Raw genomic sequence first — 22226 nt, 5'->3', positions numbered from 1 at the left:
GGGGAGATTGCTCAATGGAAGAAGCACTCACTCCTTAAGCTGGAGTACCCAAATTCAATCCTCAGACTCCCAGCCACATCCAGAAGCCCTGGCAGGCTTCTGGAGCCCAGGCGCACTGGCGCACTGAGAGTGCGACGAGAGGCCGAGGCTGACTGTCCCGGAAGCGCCTGGTGAGAACAGCGGAATGGGAATCGAGAGCCAGAAGCCCTGCCGCGGACATCCACACACGCACACACCTGCACTCACACACGCATACACGTGCAAGTAAATGAATTAAGTTAAAAATAAAATAGCAAAGGCAAAGCAGAGAAGTGTTGCTGCACCTCCCTTTCCACCTGTGCTGGCTCTGTGTACGTGTTGTGTCTGCTCCCGTGGGAAGGACGTGGGTCCTGGTGCCCTGGCTGAGCAGCATGTCCGTGCCCTCTCACATAGCTGCACCTGGTTGTGTCCTGTGTGGCCGTCCCCGCACAGCTGACCCTCTGGGTACCTGGTTGGGCCCCTTAGTGGTCTTTTCTTTTAATGAATCATATTCCTCAGAAGCTTCTGGAGAAAGACAGAGGGGAAGTCCTTTATTTATTTATTTGTTTATTTATTTATTTTTATTTATTTTTTTAATTTTTATTAACATTTTCCATGATTATAAAATATATCCCTTGGTAATTCCCTCCCTCCCCACCCCCACACATTCCCATTTGAAATTCCATTCTCCATCATATTACCTCCCCATTACAATCACTGTAATTACATATATACAATATCAACCTATTAAGTATCCTCCTCCCTTCTTTTCTCTACCCTTTATGTCTCCTTTTTACCTTACTGGCCTCTGCTACTAAGTATTTTCATTCTCACGCAGAAGCCCAGTCATCTGTAGCTAGGATCCATGTTTACTTATTTTAAATAACCCTCCTGCTTTCATCCTGTTGTTGCACACAGGCTAGGTGTGGTGTGTCCTCACACTACACCTTCGTCCTAGGTGCAACATCTGCTGATGCAGACCTTCCTGGTCAGGGTGGAGAGTGTGTCAGCCCCAAGAACTTCCTTATTCTTGGGCTCATTTATCTGATTCTTCTTTCTTTTTTTTAAATTTTATTTTATTGTGTTTATTTGAGAGAGAGAGAGAGAGAACGGGCACGCCAGGGCCTTCAGCTGCTGTAGACAAACTCCAGATGCATGCCCCACCTTGTGCATTTGGCTTATGTGGGTCTTAGGGAATCAAACCTGGGTCCTTTGGCTTTGCAGGCAAGAGCCTTAACCGCTAAGCCATCTCCCCAGCCCTTGTCTTCTTTCTTTTCAGCCCTTCTGGACTGATTATGTAGAAATTTTCTGTTTTTACTTTTTAATTTTCAAGGCGTATTTTTGAGAATTTGTGTTTCCTCACCTTTGTGTGAAGCACTTACATTCCTGTGCACTTTGGTTTTCCGAGGTAGCCCAGAGTGGCCTTGAACTCACGGCAGTCCTCCTCCCTTTGCCTCCTGAATACTGGGATTAAAGGTGTGAGCCACTCCATCTGGCTTGCACTTTGAATTTTTGAGAGCCTTTTACTCCCTAGCTGATCCTATATTTTCTTGTGCCGTGGAAATGATATGCCCTTTGTTTTCCTGTAGATATTAACTGTAATGTTTCCAATGTTGTCTTTGGTTTGCTGCATTTTATTCTTTCCCTGCATACTCTCTATTTTGTATTAAGACATTTCCTTTGTGTATTTTGAGAATGTAGACTGGCCAGTCCTCACAGCAGGGACTTGCCTCCTAATGCCCTAGCTCCCTGTGGATTTGGAGCTGCTTCCTCCCTGAAAGCTAGATGCTGGTGGAGCTCTTCCTCTGGGCACCACCCTTCTCTGTGCCTTATGGACTGACTTACTCTGCGGGCTTTCTGGGCTGCTATGAGCTGTAGGCCTCAGAACAGAGCTTATAAATCCCCAAGAGGTTTTAAGGACCCTGCCTAACAGGTGCCTGGTGCCTTAAGTTCTAGACTGTGTTCATGGCTGTTCCCTCTTCACCCCAACCAGGCATGTTTATCTTTCCAGACCAAATACTGCTGCCCATCTACCTGGGGTCAGGGTTTGTGTCTTTCTGCTGGACTCTCCGTTCTTAGACAGGGAGTGAAATGCCTGGATCTCAAGTTTAGTCCAACTGCTCTTGAGCTTGCTGGGACGCAGTCACGTCTGTCACATTTCAGCTGAGACATCCCTGAGGTTTATGTTTTAAGTCATGGATTAAATATGCAAAGTAAGCTTTTCCTTTCTTGATCTCAGCCTCCTCTTAGGATTTGATTATATCCTTGCACTGCCTTTGTCTAGTGTTCATGGATGGTCTCTGCAGTGTGGGGAGCTGTGACTGTAGTTGAAAAGGTATGGTGGCTTCAGCTCCTGACCCCGTGTGTCCTTAGGTGACAGTGCAATGCTGACGCTGGGCTCAGGAGAACCTAAGGCTCCCACTACGGGTGTTACAGCTGCTCCTATCCCAAGAGGAGCTTTTCAGCCACCAGGAGCCATGAAGGAGAAGGAAGTCCATGGGAAACACATGAAGGTAAGGGGATGAGGAGCCTTGGGCCTCTTTGTCAGGACTGTTTGCCACCCCTTAGATGAAAGGCCTCCCCTTGTTTGACCTGAAGCCTGCACCTTTCCAGGCTGTCAGCTTTAGACCCTTGGTGAGTCAGGCTCATACTGAGCCACTGCCAACTGTGTGTGAACCGAATGTGAAGGCCACCTGCTTTGGCCCTGTGCCACTGGCCTCTGCCTATATAAGCGTCCTGCAGCCTCTTACTTGGGGACCTCAGAACAGACTTGTTCATGTTAAATGTGCTTTGGGAGCTCTGGGGTGGAGTAGTGTTTTCTTCAGAAAAGAAGGAAAAGCTCTAGATGCCATAGAACTGGTGGGGTTATTTGTGCCAAAGCTTTTGATATAAACATCACTGTCATGTTTTGTTCAAGTAATAAGAGTATTCCCAAACCATTGTTTTTTTTTTTCGAGGTCTCACTCTACCTCAGGCTGACTTGGAATTCATTCTGTAGTCTCAGGGTGGCCTCGACCTCACAGAGATCCTCCTACCTCTGCTTCCCTAGTGCTGGAATTAAAGGCATGCACCACCACGCCCAGCTCAATTTTTACTTTTATTTGAGAAAGAGAAAGATGCAGAGAAAGGGAGAATTGGCACACCAGGGCCTTCAGCTGCTGCAAATGAACTCTAAAAGCATGTGCCACCTTGTGCATCAGGCTCATGTGGGTCCTGGGGAATCGAACCTGGGTCCTTTGGCTTTGCAGGCAAATGCCTTAACTGCTAAGCCATCTTTCCAGCTCCCAAACAATTTTTTTTTGAAACAAGGTCTTACTTTGTAGCTTAGGCTGGCCTTGAACTTAAAATCTTCCTGCTTCAGTCTCTCCCTAGTTCTAGCTGAACAACACAATTTTGATGTTATTAAGAACTCTGAGCTGGGCGTGGTGGCACATGCCTTTAATCCCAGCACTCGGGGGGCAGAGGTAGGAGGATCACCGTGAGTTCGAGACCACCCTGAGACTACATAGTGAATTCCAGGTCAGCCTGGCCTGGCCTAGAGTGAGACCCTACCTCGAAAAACCAAAAATAAATAAATAAATAAACCAAGAACTCTGAAGCCAGGCATGGTGGCACATGCCTTTAATCCCAGCACTCAGGAGGCAGAGGTAGGAGAATCACCAAGAGTTTGAGGCCACCCTGAGGCTACATAGTGAATTCCAGGTCAGCCTAAGCTAGAATGAGACCCTACCTCAAAACAAAACAAACAAAACTCTGAAGATGGGCATGGTGACGTACACCTTTAATCCCAGTACTCAAGAGACAGAGGTAGGAGGATCACCATGAGTTCAAGGCCACACTGAGAATACATAGTAAATTCTAGATCAGCCTGAGCTAGAGTGAGACCCTGCCTCGGAAAACAAAACAAAACAAAAAAGTAGCATGGCCAGTCAATGCAAGGTTGAGCTGGTCCAGTTCCAGGTAAAACAAAAGGTTCCAAAAGTACTTTGGGTAGACTTTTCAGATTCTTTCAAACTCAGTGTTTCCATTTAGTGTTTTAAATTTCTGACAGACTTGGTAGCACATACTTATAATCCCAGTATTTTGGAGGTGGAGGCAGGAGGATTATGATACACATGAGGTTCAGTGCCAGCCTGGACTATTTGACTTCCTGTGGGGGGAAAAAAAAATTGTTTCTAAATTTCCTTTCTGGAATGTAGCACGTCTTTGGATTGTAACCTACGTGTATGGTGAGGGCCATAGTGATACAGGGGTGAGATTCTGCTCAAATGTTTACTGAGCCTGTGTGATCCTCCTGTGGGTACCTGCCTCTCTCCCGCCGTCTCTGTGGCCTCCTGTGTACTTTTGGAGGGATCCTGAGGATGTGCAGCCTTGGATGGCCCTCTTGGTAGTTGGAAGGTTGGTTAAGCAAAGAGAGGTCCCGAGCAGAAGTCTTAGTCATGCGTTGTCACCTCTGGGGACTGGAAGATGAATAAAAGGCCTGAGGTGAGGCCGTCTCAGGAGGAGTTGTGGGTCAATGGAAGTAAACAGAGATCCTTTGGACAGGAGGGGATGGCTGTGTGGTGTGGGATGAATGTGTAGGCTACTGCTACTTTTTTTTTTAATTTAATTTATTTATTTAAGAGAGAGAATAGGCACGCCAGGGTCTCCAGCCACTGTAAACGAACTCCAGATGGATACGCACCTTGTGCATCTGGCTTATGTGGGTCCTGAGAATCAAATCAGGATCCTCTGGCTTTGCAGGCAAACACCTTAACTGCTAAGCCATCTCTGCAGCCCCAGCTACTGTTACTTTGAGAAAACCTCTGGTCCTGTAAGTAGACCCTCTCTGAAGTGATGGAGCCTATATTTGAGTCTGTTCCTTGGCTAAGACAGTTGCTCTGAAGGCCTCAGTACTGAGAGCAAAGGCCACCTCGGTGTGGATGTTACTTGGCTCCTGTCTCCTCAGCCCTAGCCCTGCTCCATGTGGATTATCTCACCAAAACCCCAGCTCTGCAAAAATGCATAACACCTTCCAGGCAAGATGTGACAAAGGGCCATAGAATACAAGTTTCATTTGAGATTTAAAAGCAACATAGACCAGCATGGTGGTGCACGCCTTTAATCTCAGCACTCAGAAGGCAGAGGTAGGAAGATTTTTATGAGTTCAAGACTACCCTGAGATTACATAGTGAATTCCAGGTCAGCCTGGGCTAGAGGGAGACCTTACCTCAAAAAAAAAAAAAAAAAGAAAAGAAAAGAAAAGAAAACATTTTCAGGCTGGTAGAATACATCATTATTCTCAACACTCAGGAGGCTAAGGATGCAGGCTCACTGTGAGTTCAAGGCTAGCTTGGGCCAACAAGAGTGAATTTCAGCTTAGCCTAAGCTAGAGTTATATCCTGCCTTTAAAAAAAAAAAAAAAAAGCTGACCATGGTGGCACACGTTTTTAATCCCAGCACTCCGGAGGCAGAGGTAGGAGGATCACTGTGAGTTCAAGGCCACCCTAAGACTACATAGTGAATTTCAGGTCAGTCTGAGCTAGAGTGAGACCCTGCCTTGAAAAAACACCAAAAAAAAAAAGTTTTTCTTGTCAGGAAATCCAAGAAAAGTGTATTGAAACAGAAATGGTCTGTCATCTGCAACCACTTGACTCTCTTCCCATCCTCTCTGCATGGGACAGTGGTTAGGGTATTTGAGGGCTCTTCTGATGCTTAAACAACAGGTTCACCCCTGTTCTAACCCAAACACCTCCATTTGCTCAATCTATTCATGTCAAGTTGTTTGTTATTCCTTGGTGGTCATCTTCATGCATGCTGAGCAAGCTAAGTCACACCCCAGCCCTCAAATACATGGCTTTTAAAGGAAAAGGCAACGATAATAGTGTGGTTTCTTATGTTTTTTGGTTGGTTTTTCTCGTTTGTGAATTGATATGATTAGTGCTATAGCAAACTATTTTCAGTTGACTATTACAGTCTACCATGGGCCTTGCCATTATTCAGTGTTACATTCCCCCATTGTGAACTTTGTTAGCCTTTTTCCTAAACAATTAAGCCTGGATGTGTCCTGAGCATGACCTCTTTGCAGCTGTGGTGTTGCTGGCCTTGGCCTCGTTGGCTCGGGGCTCTGCTGGTCCTGCGTTGGCTCTTGGGGCTGTATTGTCTACTGTCCCCATGGGCAGGACTAATAGCCTCTGGGCCTGGAGTAAGCTTTTCAGGCTCAGTGACATGAGGAAGCCATATTGTACTTACAGATCTGTGGCTAGTGCTGGGTTTTCTCTTTGTCCCATGTCTTGTGGAGGCACCTTGCAGGCCCAACCTCATAATCTACAGCTAACCATTGGTGTGGGCCATCAGCTAGGCCACATTCATGGGCCCTTGTGTGGCTTCCTCATAGTAACCAGGAGAGCTGGGGATGTTCTTGGCATCTTATGATCTGGTTGCTGCCCTAAAGCCCTTCCTGAGGCTTGGCTCAGATGTAAAGGACTATGCCTCAGCAGGAGGTAGCAGGATGCAGTAAATGATGGAGCCATCTCTGGGGTCAGTTACTTGGAAATCTCCTGTCCCGTCTGGTTTTTGCATTGTCTCTGTGGGGGTGGGCTGCGGGGAGGGTGTTTGGAGACTGCACACGTAGGATGTAGATGACTGGCACCAGCCTTGGGCTCCTAGCCGGTGTGCTTTCTGCACAGAGCAGGTGGCCATGATTGCTCTGCTGCCTGTTCCCCGAGTGGCAGCAGGTCAATGGACAGTTGGTCTCTCCCTTCCTGACATGTTCTTTTTTGCTGTAGGCTTTGCTGCAGATGGTGTTTGATGAGAGCCATCAGATACTAGCCTTGTCAGAGAGCCAAGACCTCCCCAGTGCTCTGAGCAAGGGTGAACCACGTGAACCCCTGGATGGCTTCCCAAGGGAGAGGCAGGTCCTGCTGGAGGCAGCGCCTGGAGAGAAGGTAGAGCATTGGCGGTTCAGTAAGTGAGAAGAATCCAGGCATGGTGGCACACTGCACATGGGCTGGTGTAGACCCGTTTTTATTTTACTCAGGCCACCATGTCTTTGAGCAGCCACATACCTGCTCCTGGTCACATCCCTAAAGTCCACAAGCTACCCTGCAGGGCAGCCATGTACCATCTTGGGCCTTTCCAGAGCAGGGCCCAGTAAGTAGAACAGTAGGAAAAGAAGGAAAGAGGCTTGCCCACATCCCGCTCTGTCTCGCCTCACTTCTGGTGTCAGTCTTCGCACTGCAGCCTTTGCCTCTTGCATCCTGAGAGATGCTAGGTTATTATGTGCCTCCTTTCCAGTCAGAGTGTTTTCTGCTACTCTTCACCTTCTCAGCTGGCATGACAAAGCACCACAGGCTAGGCAGTTCCATGGTAGCTGTTTATTTGTCAGGTGATCCTCTTCGTATATGGGCCCAATATCCAGATTATAGTAGCTTCCTCTTCTGCAGGAGAGAATTCTGTAGTGTCTCTGCTCCTAAAAGTGAAGCCAGTCTTATCCAATGAAGCCCTACTCTATAGTCACATTTGACCTTAGTTGAGGCTCTGTCCTTCAGTTCTGGAATTAGGATTGAACGTAGGAGTTTAGGAGGCACTTTGTGTCCATAACCCTTGCAGCGTGCACTGGTGAAAGCACTGAGACTTTCATTCTGTTTGGGATGTGGGTGAAGCAGGTGCCAGGCTCACGGCAGGCTCCTGGCTGCATACCGACCCAGCAGTGAGACGCTTGCTTGGCCTTCACAGGTGCCTCTGGACACGCAGCTTGCATGGAGCAGGGAGCTTCTGACGGCCGTGCAGGAGGTGTTTTCCAGAGACCAGGAGAGCACTGGGCTGCAGCCCAGGTCCTGTGGCTCTGACCTAGGGAATGACAGCTCCTTGTTCAAAAGGCTGGAGAAGATCATTCGAGACCAGGTGAGCAGTGACCCTGCTTCTGGGTCTTCACTTGCCCCTAGGAGCCTGGAGGGTGGGAGAATCTTTCACATGTGAATTTTAGTTCATATGATTTTCTCAACTTTGGAACGTGCTGGTGACTGGCTGAGGAAACTGCAATACTGTGCTTTCACTCATGAGCTCTAATGAGCTGGGTGCTTTCTTTCCTGAGTCTCTTTCTCCTTGACCCTGGGCATAACTGGCAAAAGAACAGTTTCCAAGGCCCTTCTGGGTTGCTGCGTGCACTGTGTACAGGTCTCAGAGGACATTAACTTGACAAGAGACAAAAGTCTTTTTTGCATCCCTGCCCTCAGATGAGAGGCCTAGAGGGAGGGTAGAGTGCTGGCGCAGCTGCACAGCAAGCCGCAGCAGTGGGGGCCGAGGCACTCGCCTGCACGCCCTCTACCTGGTCTCCTCGGCTCACTGCGCAAGCTGGGGTTCGAAGTGGCGGGCCACGCAGGTTGGGGTACCTGTTTCCACTTCCCAATCTGGCTGCTTGTTACTCAGCACTCCACACTGTGTCCGCTTTCATCCACCCACTAGGGAGACCTGCAGGAGAAGGTCCAGGAGGACCTGGGCCTGCCAGACAGGAGCAGCCTGCTGTCTGAGATCCAGGCCCTACGTGCCCAGCTGCGCATGACCCATCTGCAGAGCCAGGAGAAGCTGCACCAGCTGTGCACAGCGCTGACAAGCGCAGAGTCCCGTGGGAGCCAGCGGGAGCACCAGCTGCGCAGGCAGGGTAAATGCTGGTGCACTGGGCAAGGGCGGCTACCAGTCCTCAGATGCAAGACCCTGAGCCCAGGGGCCTGGATGGTGGGTTCAAATATATGGGACTCTTAAAAGTGTTCCCATTGGAAGCTGGGTGTGGTGGCACACACATGCACCTTTAATCCCATCACTTGGGAGGCAGAGGAAGGAGGATCTCTGTGAGTTCGAGGCCACCCTGAGACTACATAGTGAATTACAGGTCATCCTGGGCTAAAGAGAAACCCTACCTCAAAAATAAATAAGTCAATAAATGAAGGGAAAAAAAACCCACTTCCACCAAATCATGATTTGTGACTTTACATGATTTGTATAGCACACTTTTGGCCTCTTAATAACTCTTTTATTTTATCCTTTTTCAGTTGAACTATTGGCATATAAAGTTGAACAGGAAAAGTGTATCGCAAGCAACTTACAGAAAACTCTGAGTAAAGAACAAGAGAAAGCCAGTGAGGTCCAGAAGCACCTGGTGGTGGAACAGAGTACAGTGCATGATTTGAAGTCAGAGCTACATGAATCTAAGCAGGAAAATGCGAAGCTGTTGGAGTCTCTCAAGGAGGCGCAGCAGGAAGTCCTCCAGCTAAGGTAGGGTCATGAATGACCCTGTTATGTGACTTTTGGTGGAAGTCACACAGTGGAACAGGGTCTGCCTTGACTGTCAAGAGCCTTTGGACTTATGTGTGGGAATGAAGGGTAGAGTCACAAGGTGAGGGGGCTCCCTTTCATCCCTTCCAGAATGTTTCCTGACACAGAGTGGTGCTGCCTGTTGTTTTCCTTATAGAGCCATGCTGGATGGGAAGGAGAGTGAACTGAAGGTTGCACTTAAAGAGCTGGAGTGTGAACGTGGCAAGGAGCGAGCCCTTCAGGCCCAGCAGGAGGAAGAACAGTTGCGGCACCTGCAGAAGGAGGGTCAAAGCTCCAGAGCCCTGGAGGTGACTGGGGCTGGGCTGTGCAGGCAGCGCTGGCGTCAGCAGCATCCCTTTCCTGCTGGCCTTTCTTACTCTTGTTTGTGACAACGCAGTTGGCAAGGGTTTAAGACAGTGTAGTGGGGCTGCATTTTTAGGTAAAAGAGTACCAGGCAATGACCAAGCCACTACATGTTGGGTAGCTTTGATGGCCAACAATGGCCCAGATCTCCCTGAGCATTTGTTTCTGGCTGTCTGGGTGATATGCAGCCTCTAATGTGTATGCGTGGCAAGCGCTTGGCTTCTGTGTGCACGCCTGTCTGACAGGGATCCCGTAGTTCCCAGCCTGGTGTCAGTGTGGATTTCACCAATACATACGTGTGTCTTTGAATATACTGGTGTTTGTGTTTTTCTTTGCTGAGACATAAGCATGTGCTTACTTAGTGCCACTTCCACACAGCACTTTATCCATGCAGAAATTGTGATTCCTGGATTTAAGTACATAAACTGAAGTTTGAGTAGGAAAACTATTTAGACCATTTCTTTTTTAATTGATTTTTTAAGCACTTATTTATTTGAGAGAGAGAGAGAGAATGGGTGTGCCAGAGTCTTCAGCCACTGTAAATGAACTCTGGATGTATGTGCCACCTTGTGCATCCAGCTTTATGTGGGTCCTGGGGAATCAAACCTAGGTCTTTGGCTGTCCTTTGGTTTTGCCAGCAAGCACCTTAACTGCTAAGCCATATCTCTAGTCCTAGATCATGGATCATTTCTTGTTGATTTAATGTACACTATTTTTTTAAACTATTGAAGGAATTAAAGATATCTTTGGAGAAGCAACGTGCTCAAAACAATCAATTATGTGTTGCATTAAAACATGAGCGTGCGGCGAAGGACAACCTGCAGAAGGAGCTGCAGATTGAGTCCTCACGCTGCGAGGCCTTGCTGGCCCAGGAGCAGAACCAACTCTCTGACCTGAAGAAGAGCCTAGAGGCCGAGAAGAGCCATTCCCTGGAACTGTCAGAGGCCTTGCGACATGAGCGGCTCCTGACTGAGCAGCTGAGCCGCAGTGCACAGGAAGCCTGCGCCCGCCAAGAGACACAGGTCCAACACGCCTTACTGCGGAAGCTGAAAGCAGAGAAGGCCCGTGCGCTGGAACTGCAGGCCATGGTCGAGAAGGTGCAGCAGCAGGCTGCTCACGCACAGCAGCAGCTGGAAGCCCAGGCTCAGAAACGTTTTGCAGAGCTCAGGAGAGAGAAGGAGGTAAGTGCCACTCTGAGGTCAGCTGTGGACTCCCTGCAGAGCCACCAACAAGAGCTGGTATGCTGTCTGAAGAGAGAGAGGGAGAAACCAGCTTGGTTGCAGACAGAAGTAGAGCAGGTATCTATCTGCAAGAGAGAAAGAGCATGAAGAGAACAAGGCAGTGAGGAGAGTGGAGAGGAGGCCAAGCCGAGCAGGCAGAAGTTGGAGAAGTGGCAGAGAGGCGAGGAGAAGCTGCTGAGAGCTGTCTGCTGTGTCTTCAGAGTCGGCGGTGACTAGAGGCTGGACAGCTCGCCTGGGCCTCTTCCTGGCCTCCTTCCTCCTCTTGCGTCAGTACTGCTGTGTGACTCAGTCTAGCTTTGTACCAGGTTCTCAGATAGAAATGTGGCTCTTGGATCTGGGAAGGTGGCTGTCAGTAAACTACTTACCACACAAGCATGGAGACCTGAGTTGGGACCCTTAGCCCCCATGTAAAATGTGTAGGGCCGTGCACTTCATCCCTGCACTTGGGAGGTGGAGACAAGCTGATGCCTGGGACAAGTTGACTAGCTGGTCTAGTTGAAGCTGTGAGCTCTGGGCTCAGTGGGAAAAAAAAAATGCTGTCTCAGTAAGTAAAGTGGCAGTTGACTGAGGAGGACACGCACCAGCATTGATTGGCCTCTGCCCTCCACATGCACACGCACATACCTCAGAAAGAAGAATGACAGGGAAATGTGATTCCTTCATTATTCTTTATCAAGATTGTTTGGTAATTTGGACTTCCTGCTGTTCTGTGTGAATTTGAACTTAAAGATGGGATTTTGTTTGTTTCATGGTGTTTTTGTTGTTGTTGTTTGAGGTAGGGTCTCCCTCTAGTCCAAGCTGACCTAGAATTCACTATGTGCTCTCAATATGGCCTTGAATCCATGGCAGTCTTCCTACCTCTGCCTCCCAAGTGCTAGGGTTAAAGGTGTGCACCACCACATCCAGCTAAATATTATCTTAAGGTAGCATCAAAGGCAATGGCTCCACTGTGGCATGGCCATACATATATGCCCTATACTTCCTTCTCGTTTGTTCCCTTCTCCCATCCCTTCTCCCTTCTCTGCCTTGTTCCTTTCTTTCCCTCAGGTAGTACCTCTCTGCTTGCATTCACGTCACATGTATTTCATTGCCTTCTTCCCCCTTTCATATGGCCCCTTTTCTAGCTTCATGTTTCTATGTAGAAATACCTTCATTTATATATACCCCTGTGTGTGTGTGTGTGTGTGTGTGTAGCTTTAAATCTAGATTTCACATATAAAAGAAAACATGTAGTATTTGTCTTTAAGGGCCTTGCTTATATCACTTAGTAAAGATTTCCATTTTCTTGCAAATATCATAACTTAGTTTTCTTTACAGCTACATAAGTCCATCATGTAAATGTACAACACTTTGATTATTGATTCATGTATTAATGGACATCTACTGCCGGTTCCTGTCCCTGGCTGTTGTGAATCAACAGTAAGATGATGTGCAACTATTTCTGTGACTGACTTAAAGTCATTTGAGTGTATATATCCAAAGTGCTGTAGTCCTAGTTTTAATTTTTTAGAAGCGTCTGTATTGATTTCTGTAGTGGATATACAAGTTTACATTCCCATCAGGAGGGAATAGCGTTTCTCTTTACCAGATTTTTGTTGTCATCTTTATTATGATAGCCATTCTGACTGGGGTAAGATGAACTCTCAAAGCAGTTTTTATTTATTTATTTACTTACTTGCTTACTTATTTGTGTGTGTGAGAGAGAATACATGCACCAGGGCTTCCAGCCACTGCAAATGAACTTCAGATGCATGGACCACCTTGTGCCATCTAGCTAATGTGGGTACTGGGAAATTAAACCTGTGTCCTTAGGCTTCACAGGCAAGTGCCTTAACCACTAAGCCATCTCTCCAGCCCTCAAAAGAGCTTTATTTTGCATTTCCCCAATGACTAAAGATGTTGACCACTTTTTCAACTATCTATTGGCCACATTTTTGTTTCTTCCTTTGAGAATTGTATTCAGTTCATAAGTCTTTTTATTGATTGAATGGTTTGGTTTGGGGATGTTTAATTTTTGTACTTCTTTATATAATCTAGATTCTGATTCCCTAGCCAATGTGTAATTGGCAAAGATTTTCTTTTACGACTCTGGACTGTTTCCTGTGCAAGCAGAAGCTGTTTAATATCATATTTGACCATTTGTCAGTTCTTGGATTATTTCCTGTGTTCATGGAATATTATTCAGAAAGTTTTTGCCCAGACCCGAATCATGAAGTGTTTCACCTGTTCTCCAGCAGTTTCAGTTTCATGTGTTTCTTAAGGTTTTTGATCTATTTTGAATTGATTTTTTTTTTTTTTTTTCCGAGATAGGGTCTCACACCTAGCTCAGGCTGACCTGGAATTCACTATGTAGTTTCAGGGTGGCCTTGAACTCACAGCAGTCTTCCTACCTCTCCCTCCCAAGTGCTGGGATTAAAGGCGTGTGCCACCACACCCAGCAAATTTCATCTTCTACATGTGCAAATCTAATTTCCCCAGTAGCATTTGTTAAAGAAAGTGTCTTTTCTCCAGTATATGTTTCTGACACTTCTGTCAAAGATTGAGTGGCTGTATCTGTGTAGTTGATTTCTGGGTCTTCAGTTCTGTTTTACAGGTTTTGTACCAACACCATGATGTCTTTGTTACAGTGGTTCTCTGATATGATTTGAGGTTGGACATTCTGAAGCTTCCAGTGTTATTTTTTTTCTGCTGAGTATTACCTTGGCTATTGAGGGTCTTTTATGTTTCCATATGAATTTGGTTTGTTTTTTTTTCTAGTTGTGTGGAGATTGTCATTGGGGTTTTGATGGAAGATTGTGTTGAATCTGTGGATCATTTTTAATATTATAGCCATTTTCACAATATTAATTGTAGATTAGGTTTCCTTGTGAAATTTGTAAACAAAATTGATTATTGTTGATTCTCATCCCTCTTCCTCCTTCCTTCTATCCCCTGTCCTTTCTCTCTCTCTGTGTGTGTGTGTGTGTGTGTGTGTGTGTGTGTGTTCCCCCTGAGGTAGGGTCTCACTCTAGCTCTGGCTGACCTGGAAATCACCCTGTAGTTTCAGGGTGGCCTCGAACTCACAACGATCTTTCTACTTCTGCCTCCCTAGTGCTGGGACTAAAGGCGTGCGCCACCATGCAAATGCTGGATGCACATGACAGCCACTTCCAATCCCAACACCCAGGACGGGTGACTCCTTTGGGCAAGCTGGCTAGCTACACTAGCTGAATTTGCAAGCTTTGGGTTCAAGTGAGACCTTGTCTAAGTAAATAAGGTGACGAACCATCAAGGAAGATTCCCAGTGTCAGCCCCTGGCCTCCACGTGCATACGCACACGTCTTGCACATCCGTACATGTACAACAGCGACAGAAAAAACACGTTTTCTAATCCGTGAGCATGGGTGTGCCCCATCTGATGTCTTTTATTCCCTTTTTCTGATTGCCCCAGCTGGAGCTGACAACCCTGTGTTGGGCAGAAGTAGTACTTCGCACAAGCATCTCTGTCTTGCTCCCAATCTTGGGGGGATCCAGCTTTTCAGTGCTGTATATGATGCTAGTTGTGCCACGCGCCTGTTCCCAAGCTGAGTGCTCTGGCTAATGTGTTCTCAAAGGACCTTTCTACTCTTGAGCTTCCCTTGAGCCAAACGGTTTTGTTTTGATTTTTTTTTTTTTTTTATTGTTTTGTATTTTGAGGTAGGGTTTCACTCTAGCCCAGGCTGACCTGGAATTCACTATGTAGTCTCAGGGTGGCCTGGAACTCACAGTGATCCTCCTACCTCTGCCTCCTAAGTGCTGGGATTAAAGGCATGTGCTACCACACCTGGCTTCATTTTGATTTTTGGTTTTCCAAGATAGGATCTCTAGCTCAGGCTGACCTGGAATTCACTCAGGGTTGCCTCAAACTCTCAGTGATCCTCCTACCTCTGCCTCCCAAGTGCTGGCTCATTTTAATTTTTTTAATAAATTTTATTTATTTATTTACTTACTTGAGAAAGAGGCAGAGAGAGAGGGAAAGAGAATGGGCGTGTCAGGGCCTCCAGCCTCTGCAAACGAATTCCAGACGGATGCGCCCCCTTGTGCATCTGGCTTACGTGGGTCCTAGAGAATTGAACCGGAATCTTTTGGCTTTGCAGGCAAATGCCTTAACTGCTAAGCCATCTCTCCAGCTCCTCATTTTGATTTTTTATAGAAGTGAAAGATGTCATGATTGCTTAACAGTAAATAAAGAGGGTGTTTTCTGGTTATTATCTTAGTAAGTGTGCTTGATAGTGCATCTTGCTGTGTGCTTCCTGTTGGAGGTGTCTGTGTGACGGGCCCATTCTTCAGCCTGGCTGCTAGATCCCCACAATGGGCATTGCAGGGACAGGGTCGTTTTTTCTGAACAGTATTCTCTGCTTTTCTCACCTGGAAAATGGGTGGAAAGGTTTCTAGTTGCTACTGGAGCTAAAATGCTGAGGTGATGTCAGGATGGTGGTCTTCTGTAAGCTGTGCCAGGTGTGGAGCAGGAGCAGTTTCCAGAAGCCTGCTGGTACATCCACGCCCACTGTCTTGTGTGTCTGTCTGCGACTCAGGCTCTCGTACTTCCCCCTTATTCTTCATATGGATGCTCCTTTGGCGCCTCTGGGAATCTGCAGTGGCTTTTCTGAGGCCTCCTTGGCCTTCCTGTGGCATGTCTGCTCCTGCTCACCTACCAGGTGATTGGGGCCGCCTCCCAGTCGGGGGAGGGGCTGGCACCTCCATGGTACTGTGGCCCTGAGCAAAATAATACACCTCTGTTTTGTTGTCAAGGAGAGATTGTTGGTCAGCGAGATTAGGCTGAGAGGCCACATGGCCACACAGGCTCCTCAAGGGCTCCCAAGTATGTGCATGTGCACATACATTGTCTGCCTCATGCCTGCTTTGCCTCTCTGTGCTGACTGTGGATGCATTGCACCAGTGTGTATCAGCTCACAGGCTCCTCTCCTGCCTACCCTGAGGGCTGGCCTTGCATGCGACATAGCCTGGTCGCCGTGTCCTGGCTCTGAGAGGCGCCACCGAGGGTGCCTGCGGGTGGGGGGGATTAGTTGGCAGAGTTCCCGTGAGGACCCGAGTGTGTAGTATCTGCGAGGATCTCCCTCTTCACTGCTACTTTGTGGCCTTCGGCCAGACTTGTTTGAGAAAACTGACAGTCTTGTCTGTTCTTGCCATCGTGACAGCGAGAACTAGAATTACAGCGCCAGCGTGATGGGCATAAGATGGAGCAACTTCAGCGTATGGTGAGCGAGCTTCAGTGGAAAGAGGAAGTGCCCTGGAGGGACAGCTCTGGCCAGGGCCCCCCTCACCCGGAATCCCTGGAGTTGGACCGAATCCGGAAACAGCAGCAGGAGCTGGAGAAGATACGGCAGCAGCTACTGTGTGTGGCTGGGCTTCTGACCACCTTCACCAGCCGCACCGTGGACAGGTGTGGGGGTGACGCTTCGCGGCACCCAGTTCCCTACCCCCATCCGATCCCATGCCTGTTTACAGTAAGAAGTTAAAGTTTAACCAAGTATGGGATGCACACCTGTCAATCACAGTGCCCAGAAAGTAGATACAGGAAGATCCCCACAAGTTCTAGGCCAAGTGAGACTATTTCAAAACAAACAAGAAATCTGAAGTATTTGGGCATCTTTGATCTCAGAACCTTGGTTGTTTTTTTTTTCCCCCTCCAGGGGTGGGGCGACCTGAAATTCACTATGTAGTCTTAGGGTGGCATTGAACTCATGAAAGTCCTCCTACCTCTGCCTCCCAAATGCTGGGATTAAAGATGTATGCCACCATACCTGGCAGTACCATGTCATATATATATTTATTTATTTATAAGTAGAGAAAGAAAGAAGAGAGACAGCACACCAGGCCCTCCATCCACTGGGAAAAAAAAAAAAAAAAAAAACTCTAGATACATGAGCCATTGTGTATCTGGTTTTATGTGGGTAGTGGAGAGTCAACCCCAGATTGTTAGGCTTTGCAGGCCAATGCCTTAATTGCTGAACCATCTGTCCAGCCCTCAGGACCATGTCTTAATGGACTCCTACTTCACTCCCCTTCCCATGAGTTTTGACTAATTGGAAGGATACTCCAAAACTGAATTTTTCACCAAGCATGGTGGCACACGCCTTTAATCCCAGCACTTGGGGGGCAGAAGTAGGGGGATCATTGTGAGTTCGAGGCCACCCTGAGACTACAGAGTGAATTCTAGGTCAGCCTGGGCTAGAGTGAGACCCTAACTCACCGGTGGTGGAGGGGAACAGAATTTTTTACATTATGGAAGTCAGCAGTCTCAGGGTAGCCTTGAGTTCATGGTGATCCTCCTACCTGTGCCTTCCAAGTGCTGGGATTAAAAGGCATGCACCACCATGTCTGGCTAGGTCAGCACTTTTAATAGTTCAAATCTCTGGTGTGAAGCAGTATGGCAGAGGGTGGGAAAGAGAGCATCTGTGTGCCACAGCCAGCTCAGATGAATGCTTGGAGATTTTGAAGGACACAGAAGTGTCCAACTACCAGCCCAGGAAGCCAGCTCTCCACCACATTGTTTTGGTCAGAAAAGAGCTTCCTAGGCTCATTTTTATGGATAGAGATGTTGGATGGAGTGACTCACTAGAATACCAGGTCATCCTTGTAGAAGTTCTGGGCTGATAGGGAGGCTGCACAAATGCATTTTCTTTGTTCCTGTAGCACAGTTCTAGAGTAGCTTGAGGTGCTGTTCATTGGAAATATATGTGAACTTAAGCACCTGCTTGTTTCTGTAGGACAATTAATGATTGGACATCATCCAATGAGAAGGCAGTTTCATCCCTAATGCGCACGCTAGAAGATCTGAAGTCCGAGCTGAGCAAACCAACCTCCTCCCAGGTACGGTGGGACTCCCCACGCGAGCACCAGCTCTTCTTGGGTAGACGGGCTCAGGCCGGGCCCCCAGGACAGGCCATGCTGCCTCCTGAGAGTCGGGAAGCCATTGTGCAGCTTTGTAGTTTCTTTAAAATATTTTTTTTTGTTCATTATTTATTTATTTATTTATTTGAGAGCGACAGGCACAGAGAGAAAGACAGATAGAGGGAGAGAGAGAGAATGGGCGCGCCAGGGCTTCCAGCCTCTGCAAATGAACTCCAGACGCGTGCGCCCCCTTGTGCATCTGGCTAACGTGGGACCTGGGGAACCGAGCCGCGAACCGGGGTCCTTAGGCTTCACAGGCAAGCTCTTAACCGCTAAGCCATCTCTCCAGCCCCTTTGTAGTTTCTTTATCGATCAATAGCTTTTCCTCTCATGCTGTCTGGTTGTGCTCTCAGTGAGCTTTGTCTGCCTATGTGATCTATCAGGTATCATGTCCCCTCCACATGCTAGAACATAGTTAGCCATCTTTTTTTTTTTTTAGTTTTCTATTCAGCAAATATAGGCAGTTTGGTACCATTATTAGGCTCATCCGCAACCTACCCCCTCCCCATTGGCCCCTCCTTGTTGAGGTATATGGTCCGTGCATTGTGGAGTTAGCCCACAGTTATTGGTATGATAAATGTCTCTGCATATCATGACCCAACATGTGGCTCTGACATACTTTCCACCCCCTCTTCCGCAAAACTTCCCTGAGCCATGTTGGGTTTATTTTTGGTCTGCTTCAGTGATGAGGTGTTGGGGGCCTCTGGGGCTCTGGCTCTCTGATTTGGTAGGAGTTGATTTTTCTCTGTGTTGGTCTCCTTCCCCCTTGTGCTGGTATCTGGTTCATCAGGAAAACAGCACCTTTGCTTGTTTTGCCAGTTCTCCTTAGTTTCAGTCAGGGCCTTTTTGAGGTATGATGGGGTGGCTCTCTCCATAGGCTCTGCATCTATCTTTTTTTCCCAGGTATTTTGCAGGGCAGCTAGGCAGTCGCCATCTTCGCCGGAAGTCCCATAGTTAGCCATCGTAAGGGTTCACCTGTGCTGCCCACATGCCAGTGGCTCTCTATATTTGGTGTTCACTGTGTATAGCCCAAGTTGCCCCTGGGGCCTGGGGGTCTGTTTGGTGAGAAGAAATGCTTAAGAAGTGAGCACCTGGTCACAGCAGCCTCCTCGCTGCTTCTGCTCAGGGCGCAGCTGGAGGTGCGTCCAGGTCTTGTTAGAAAGTCCCAAACTTCCTGTAAAGCAGCCTTTGGAGGTGTTCACTGGCCCTGGCTGCTGATATTGTTGGTGACCAGTGTTCTGTGATACTGATCAGTCACAGTGGGGTGTCAGGTAGCAGGGAAGCTGTACCACTTGGAGGTGTTCACTGGCCCTGGCCGCTGATATTGTTGGTGACCAGTGTTCTGTGATACTGATCAGTCACAGTGGGGTGTCAGGTAGCAGGGAAGCTGTACCACTTGGAGGTGTTCACTGGTCCTGGCTGCTGATATTGTTGGTGACCAGTGTTCTGTGATACTGATGCAGTCACAGTGCGGTGTCAGGTAGCAGGGAAGCTGTTCTACTTGGAGGTGTTCACTGGTCCTGGCCGCTGATATTGTTGGTGACCAGTGTTCTGTGATACTGATGCAGTCACAGTGGGGTGTCAGGTAGCAGGGAAGCTGTTCTACTTGGAGGTGTTCACTGGCCCTGGCCGCTGATACTGTTGGTGACCAGTGTTCTGTGATACTGATACAGTCACAGTGGAGTATCAGGTAGCAGGGAAGCTGTTCCACTTGCTGTCGCCCATTCATCCTGCGAGCCCGCTTGCTGAGCCACAGGGAGGAACGGTGCCTCCCGTCCCTCTGCTCTGTGTCTGAGCCCTTCACTGCCCACCCTCCACGGTGGGCTGAAGAGTTTTTAATAACTTGTTTGTTTTCTCCTTTTCAAGAAAAAAATTGCAGCAGAACTGCAGGTCCATCTTGTGGATGAGCTGATGAAAGACAATGACTCTCTCACAAGAGCTGTCAGCACAGCAGCCCGAGAGAAGGCGGACCTGTCCAGGACCGTGTCCCGGCTTGAGAAGAGCCTGAAGCGCCACGCACAGCGGGGCTGCGCGCTCAGTGTGCGTACTTCTGCCTGCTCGCCCCCAGCACTCCGCCTGCTCTGCCACTTACTCGGCAGGAAACTGCTCTTTATCCCAAGCCCACGGCTGGGAACCAGAGCCCTTGCTTGACTGGGCTCCATCCTCCCAGGGCACAGTCCGGCTCAGTTTTCCAGAGTGTTACAGTGCTTTCCAAGCTAGGCTTAGTAGATCCTCCTGCCTCAGTCTCCCACAGACACACGCCACCACACCCAGCTTGTTTTTGTTGTTGTTGTGAGACAGAATCTCAAAAGGACCCAACTCAGCTATTTTTTCCTCTTGGATTTTAGTATTTTGTGTCTTTCAAGAGCTTATTCATTTCATCTTTGTTGTGGGGTTTTGTGTGTGAGGTTTTTATTTGTGTTCCCTCCATGTTATTTAAGTCTGCAGATCAGTGCTCATGTCCCTTCTTTTATTCTCTAAGTTAAATAAAATTTTAATTAAACACAAAAACCACACACACACACAACATACCTAGCCGGGCGTGCGTGGTAGTGCACATCTTTAATCCCAGTACTCGGGAGGTAGAAGTAGGAGGATCCCTGTGAATTCAAGGCCACCTTTAAAAAAAAAAAAAGACTGCTTTTTTTTGGTTTTTTGAGGTAGGGTCTCACTCCAGCCAAGGCTGACCTGTAACTCAGTATGAAGTCTCAGGGTGGCCTCAAACTCATGGCAATCCTCCTACCTCTGCCTCCTGAGTGCTGGGATTAAAGGTGTGCACCACCATGCCTGGCTTTGCTTTTTCTATTTTTACACACACTACTCAACACATAATATTCCATCTCTTAGTTTGTCAAAATGTATGGAGATTTTTCCCATCAGCAAGCATTTCTCCAGTGGACACTAACTAGAGGCTTAACTTGGTTATGACACCACCTCCTATCACCACAGGGTGAGAGTCAGCCCCCAGGGTATTTGTCCTCACTTCAGACACCATTTGCAGCACCTGGTTGAAACTTGTGCTTCTGAAAGACTAGGAATGATTCCCACTCCTACCCTGGCTTTTATTGTGTTACTAGGCTGCCTTGTGGAGCTTAGGAAACACTGGTGAACTTTGGCTTATTGCAACAGATAGCAAGCACAAGGACATAGATGAAGAGCCAGGTGGGACAGATGCCCTGGGCGAGACACAGGAAAGGGTTGTTCTCTGGTGCCCTCTGGGCACAGCCTGCAGCAACTCCACATGTTCAGCTCCATGGAAATACCCTAGGAAGTGCCTTCTGGGAGCTCGATGAATGGAAACACCAGTGTCCACTGGTTATCAGGCCAGAGGCAGGGCTAAAAGTTACAGCCTCTCATCACATGCTGGATTTCTTGGCACCCAACCAGCACAAGCTGTCCAGAAGCCCTAGAGTCACCTACTAAAACAAAAGATGTTCCTGTCACTCAGGAAACAACAGAGGACTTAGGAGCTCTGTGTCAGCAACTGGGTTCCAGACCAAATACAAGGACAAAAGATTCTCCTAGCACCCTGTTCTATATGGATCTTAGTAGTTTTCTGTCAGGAAGCAGCAGAGAGTTATGTACATGTATATAGATCTTAGTATATCACAGTTTCTAATTTATAGCCTTTTAAATTTTTCATGTATTTATTAACTTATTTTGGTATTTTTTGTTTGTTTGTTTGGTTGGTTGGTTTTTTAAAAAAAAACTTTGTTTTGTTTATTTGAGAGAGAGAAAGGCAGACAGAGAACAGTGTGCCAAAGTCTTCAGCCTCTGCAAACAAACTCCATGTGCATGCACCACCTCGTGCCTCTGGCTTATATAGGTCCCTGGAAATTGAATCTGTGTCCTTTGGCTTTGCAGGCATCTGGAATTCACTATGTAGTCTCAGGGTGGCCTTGAACTCACAATGATCCTCCTACCTCTTCCTCCTGAGTGCTTGGATTAGAGGGGTATGCTACCAAGCCTAGATAAAAATTTTTTTAGTCTATCTGAATAGTCTACCAGGTTTTGATTGATTGATTAATTCTGGTTTTTCTGAGGTAGGGTCTCACTTTAGTCCAGGCTAACCTGGAATTCATTATGTAATTAAATCTGATTGCCACTTGTTTTTGTTAGTTAGTTAGTTTGTTTGTTTGTTTGGATTTTTTGTGGTATCTATCCTCCTACTTCACCTCCCCCTGCCAAGTGCTGGGATTAAAACATCATACCTGGCTCTTTCTGAAATTTGAAAGCACAGAAAGAGGGAATAGATGGGTGTGCCTGCCGCCTCTTAGCCACTGCAAAAGAACTCCAGAAGCATGCACCATTATGTGCATCCAGTTTACATGGGCATTGGGAAATTGAACTTGGGTTGTTAGGCTTTGCATGCAAGCACCT

The 22226-nt window shown here is 47.6% G+C and overlaps 1 protein-coding gene across 6 annotated transcripts in view; it reads left to right on the top strand.

Moving 5' to 3' along the window:
* The window catches only part of Pcnt (pericentrin), a 129141-nt gene that overhangs the window by 93747 nt on the left and 13168 nt on the right, over positions 1-22226 (top strand). For all 6 annotated transcript variants that reach the window (XM_045148731.1, XM_045148730.1, XM_045148729.1 and 3 more), the window contains 10 exons: positions 2392-2531; positions 6786-6944; positions 7735-7902; positions 8464-8659; positions 9048-9270; positions 9467-9617; positions 10404-10853; positions 16091-16335; positions 17663-17765; positions 19713-19886. In XM_045148731.1, the coding sequence (XP_045004666.1) occupies positions 2392-2531; positions 6786-6944; positions 7735-7902; positions 8464-8659; positions 9048-9270; positions 9467-9617; positions 10404-10853; positions 16091-16335; positions 17663-17765; positions 19713-19886 (2009 nt within the window). The remainder of the gene's footprint in view (positions 1-2391; positions 2532-6785; positions 6945-7734; positions 7903-8463; positions 8660-9047; positions 9271-9466; positions 9618-10403; positions 10854-16090; positions 16336-17662; positions 17766-19712; positions 19887-22226) is intronic.

This window comes from Jaculus jaculus, chromosome 5 (genome assembly GCF_020740685.1).
Source record: "Jaculus jaculus isolate mJacJac1 chromosome 5, mJacJac1.mat.Y.cur, whole genome shotgun sequence".
Taxonomy (NCBI): Eukaryota; Metazoa; Chordata; class Mammalia; order Rodentia; family Dipodidae; genus Jaculus; species Jaculus jaculus.
This window is presented reverse-complemented; position numbering and strand designations above follow the sequence as displayed.